The sequence below is a fragment of the Alosa sapidissima genome, chromosome 10, assembly GCF_018492685.1.
Source record: "Alosa sapidissima isolate fAloSap1 chromosome 10, fAloSap1.pri, whole genome shotgun sequence".
Classification (NCBI taxonomy): domain Eukaryota; kingdom Metazoa; phylum Chordata; class Actinopteri; order Clupeiformes; family Clupeidae; genus Alosa; species Alosa sapidissima.
Window position 1 is genome coordinate 23,435,209 of NC_055966.1, and position 4,634 is coordinate 23,439,842.

A 4,634-nucleotide genomic window follows, 5' to 3' on the forward strand; every position below is an offset into this window, starting at 1 on the left:
TCACATAATGTGGGTTTGGCCCGCTTGGCAGGCAGGTGCGCTGATGACATCTTTATCTGATTGGCACCCCCCCCACACACACACACACACACTGGGGGGGTGCCAGGGTGTGTGACAGCTCGTCACCTCCGGAGTGACAAAAAAAAACGCAAAAAAAACGCACACCTGCTTTCCCATGCTTCGGGACGTGGTCGGGGAGATCAAGAGTGTAAGCAGCTTGGGCAGCGGCTTGGCAGGCGGAGAGGAGAACTCGTTTCCCCCTGAACGTCTGCAGGATGACAACCCCTGCAAAAGGCCAGAGCAAACACACTTGCAGGGGCCTGGGAACCGGGCGGGCACCTGCACTGCCTCTGCCTCTAGCTCACCCTGCCTGCCGGCCTGTCTGCCTGTCTGGAATAGTGTCAAATATGCCCCGCAGAGCACATTGTATACCAAATGGAGTCTGTTAAGTCTGTTTTTATCTTAAACGAGATCAGAACTCCTACAGAGTTTTCCGAAGGAATCCAGGATTCCGAATCCTTTAGTGATAGACTAAAGAGACAGAGAAATCTAATGCAAATCAATGTCCAGTGTGACTCCCTTGAGTGCAAAACAAATTCCCTTCGAGGCAATAAAGGTTTCATGCAAACACACAGGTATGGAAACCGGAATCAGAATCAAAAACTACTCAGAAAAGCAGATGTTTTTAGCAAATACATAAACATATTTTTTATTCATAAAAGATTTACAGTATTTTACATAAAAGATAAAAAGAAAGGCACAATAGTTGATGCTTCTGGTAATGCATATATCATGGGAAGCTCTTTCTTTGTGTCAGTGTGTGTTGATATGGTGCTACACACACTCATCACATGTCATATACAGTATCTTCCCTTTTGGTGCCCTTCCTGTTAGCATGGTTTGGATGTGCTTATGTACACTGTGCTTGTTTGGGCAAGTACGTGTTTTTAAAGCTTCTTTATAGAGAACATAAAATAATGACTCTTACAAAAGACACACACACACACACACACACACAGACAGAGTAACATGTGTACACAGTTTCATGCAGACATACTTATTTGCACACAGACACACACATACTCTCTGTCTGTTTCACTCTCTCTTTATCTCATAAACACACGTACACATTTTCAAATACATACATACAAGACATGCCCATACATAATCATTCACATACAAACAAATGCACACACACACACACACACTTGCAAAGATAGCACTGCATCTCTGTTAGTCCTGAATCATAGATCTCTAGTATCACCATACAATCTCTTGTGTATATCTACTGAATGTCAGAATCATTAGCGTTTCAGTTTCTCTCTTTTTGGCTGTCTGTACATCTGGCGCCTGACACGGGCCGTCCGGGAAGGCCAGCCCCAGACTAACTTCACCACACCCTTTTTAAAAAAAAAATACATGGGAAACAGTCCAACTGCGTCCCAGTGTCTCCTATGTACGGGTACATGTAAGCATGTAAAGTGCTTCAGTCTTTGGTTATGAAAAACACATTTAAAAACCCTATTCCACAGCTCGCGTCTTACATGTCAACATACTACACTGTATGTATAAACACATTCCAGTTTCCGATATGAAGATGGAGGGAGTAAAGGGGGGGGGGGCTGAGTTTGAGGTCACAGGACTCAATCTCCTCTTCTTGACCCCCCCGCAGAGATATGTGTGTGAGAGAGAAGGCACTTCAGAGTTCCCAAAGGCACGCGGAGATAGGGGGCGTTGTTCTCTCACTTCCCGTCGTCCACGGACAAGTCTTCTGGAATCTTCTCCTCCGAGCTGCTGCGGCTGGACAGCTTGTCCAGCTCGTCTTCCATCTCGCCGAAGCGCTCGGCCACACAGTGGGCGGTGAGCCGGGCCTCGGGGTCGTGGTCCCAGCACTCGTTGATGGTGGCGCACACGATCGCCACACCCTGACGAAAGGGAATGCAGGAAAGCGAAAGCTTGTCACTACATGCCAACTGATTTGTCTGCGCTGCATGCAGGTACTGTATGTGTAAAGCACTAGAACTATAGTGAGCTAGGCAGGGATCACACTGACCAGTGGCAAGCGGCAGGTTTCCTATTGTTCTTTATGGTTCGGCAGCGCCACGGTGGCAGCACTAGCGTAACGCTAGCATTGAACAAGCTGAGCGTTGAACTTGGTTCAACTTTCAAAGCACAACGCAAGCGTATTCAATTGCCAGTTTAGGCAAACCGTTTGTGTTACTTGGGAACGAGATTATAACTTATTATAGTCTGAGCGCTGTGTTGCGCTTGCTGCTGCCGCTTGCCACTGGCCAGTGTGACCCCTGCCCTAACCGTTACTGTTAGCTATCAAACTCACATTCGCCTCCAGACATTTTGATGTAAAGATCTCCGCTCGTGCGGTCTTCTCATTGCTCTGTCACTTACACACACACACTCTCTCTCCTGGCTTACCTGATGTTTGATCCAGCTGTCGGGGATCTCGGGCCGGCCCCGGTCTCTCAGTACGTTGTCCTTCATGCTCTCCACACAGGGGTGCTCTCGCACTTTGGACCCGAATGGTGGCTCATACTCCTTCACCTCTGCAGGACACCACACACACACACAAACACACACACACACACACAGGGATAGAGAGAGAGAGAGGACGGAACATTAATCACCATGGTCCGGACCAGTGGCCCCTTAAGTCTCAGCAGAAAACATTTCACTGTGGTGAATTACTACTCAGGGGTTCAAGGGCAATAGTGGGCACCAGGGGGGTTATCACAGCACACAATGGATCAGGAGTCGGACTTAGCCGCCTTAGAAGGAAGCACTGCTGAGCGGAGAAGGAGGCGAGGTGGAGGAGAGTGAAAGTGTGTATTTGTTTTGGACTTTTCCTTTTTCCACACGTTTGTGAAAGCAGTAACCGCAAGTAACTCCAAAAGAAGCAAACAGCCACACCCGACGGGGTTCACAACAAGTGGAAAAGAAAAACTCATGAGCTAGCTTTGTCTCTTTTGTCTGGATCCGAAATACTCACTCGCCGGTCACGGCGTCCCGCCAGCGATGGGCATAAAAATGAAATATTTATCCTGTGGGATGCGCGCCAGAGCTTATGAAACAGACCTCAGGCCAGATGCACAAAACCCACTGACATGGCCGCTCAGGGTTTCCCACCGTTACATTTCACACTCGCAAGTGCAAAGAGATTCACTGGGCCAAACACTGAGAAAAGAAAGAAAGACAAAAAAGAACTCAAACACACACACACATGGTCACACATTCCACCGAATGGAAAACTGGAGGCACTGGCTATCACACTCGGAGCCGGTGGTACGCAATCCAGCTCGGCACTGGACAGGCCCACAGGAAGTGGCTGGTCCCGGACAGGAGACGCAGGCCCTGCGTTTTGGGACCCCGCGGAGAAGCTGACTCCACAAGCGGCCACTTCCTGTTTTTGACAAGTGGACTTCCCCTGTTTCAATTTATAAAACAAAAATACGCCCACTCAGGCCCCTGCCATAGTCTTTAAACTGGGGGCAGTCGGGTGCTTCTGGCCTAGTTTGCTGCACAGCCCATCACCCAACCCCTTACTTCCTGTGGTCAGATGGAACAAATACCACAGCTGCCTACCTGCCTGCTATTCCCATAGGTGGATGGAAGGCGACAGGGAGTCCTTTTGGCGTGAGTGGAACACCACACAGATTAAGAAACAATCAAAAAACACCCTGATCCGACACTGTCCGCTGAAATGCATTCAGTAATCGTGTGAAACAGAAGCCGATTTAGATGTCGCGCTGATTACAGGTGAAGTAAATGGGTAATAGCTAATAACATAGTATTGTAACACAGGCATACGAGCACAATAGTCACACTATTTAAGAGTCTCCTTCCGCACACATAGTCTCGGCCATAGCCCCCCCCCATGCAATGGCAGCTATGTGAAGAATGCTGAGAGGTTTATTTATTTATTTACTGTAGGGAGAACAGATGTCACCCAGGCTCTGGGCCGGGCTGGGCCTCTCTCACCAGGATCCCATGCCAACTCCAGAGGCTCTAAGGTGGAGGTGGTGGTGGTGATGGTGGTGGTGGTGGGGTGGGGTGGGGTGGTTTACAGCAGTTTCCCTTTCAGATTATCCGTCTGAAACCACTGTGGGTCTGCTGTCTGATTCTCTGTCTGGGACCGTTTCCCTCCTTTTCTCCATTTCTTTTCTCTCTCTCTTTCTCTCTCTCTCTCTTTCTCTCTCTCTTTCTCTCTCCCTCTTTCTTCCCCCATGCACCTCCTCTCTCAGAGCAGAGTAGTCTGGACCTGCGCGGAGGTATGGGTCGCAGACATGCTGCACAGACACTCACACATGATGACCCAGTTTAAGTCAGCAAGTTTTATGAGGCTTCTTTCCAGCCGAACTGAACATAAAGATGATGCACAAACATGCATATATACACTGATATACACACAAATACACACCGACACATACACACACACACACACACACACACACAGATACGCTTGCTTGCATGGGATTGCCGATGCTTTGCCACATCCTGCTGCAGTGAAAGTGGGCGACTGATTCTCTGTTGTGCTCATGACTTCTCCTGCATCCTGCTCTGCCACCTGTCTCCTGGCTTTGCACATCCTCGCTGAACCACACTAGCTAACGGCAGTGAAC

At 48.8% G+C, this 4,634-nt stretch overlaps 1 protein-coding gene across 1 annotated transcript in view; it reads right to left on the minus strand.

Annotated features, from left to right (window-relative positions):
* Positions 1 to 680: 680 nt before the first annotated feature.
* Positions 681 to 4,634, minus strand: part of tgfbr2b (transforming growth factor beta receptor 2b) — a 25,316-nt gene continuing 21,362 nt past the window's right edge. The window contains exons 6-7 of the mRNA XM_042107327.1: positions 2,434 to 2,561; positions 681 to 1,925 (exon numbers count right to left, since the gene is read on the minus strand). Of these exons, the coding sequence (XP_041963261.1) occupies positions 1,743 to 1,925; positions 2,434 to 2,561 (311 nt within the window). The 3' untranslated portion in view covers positions 681 to 1,742. The remainder of the gene's footprint in view (positions 1,926 to 2,433; positions 2,562 to 4,634) is intronic.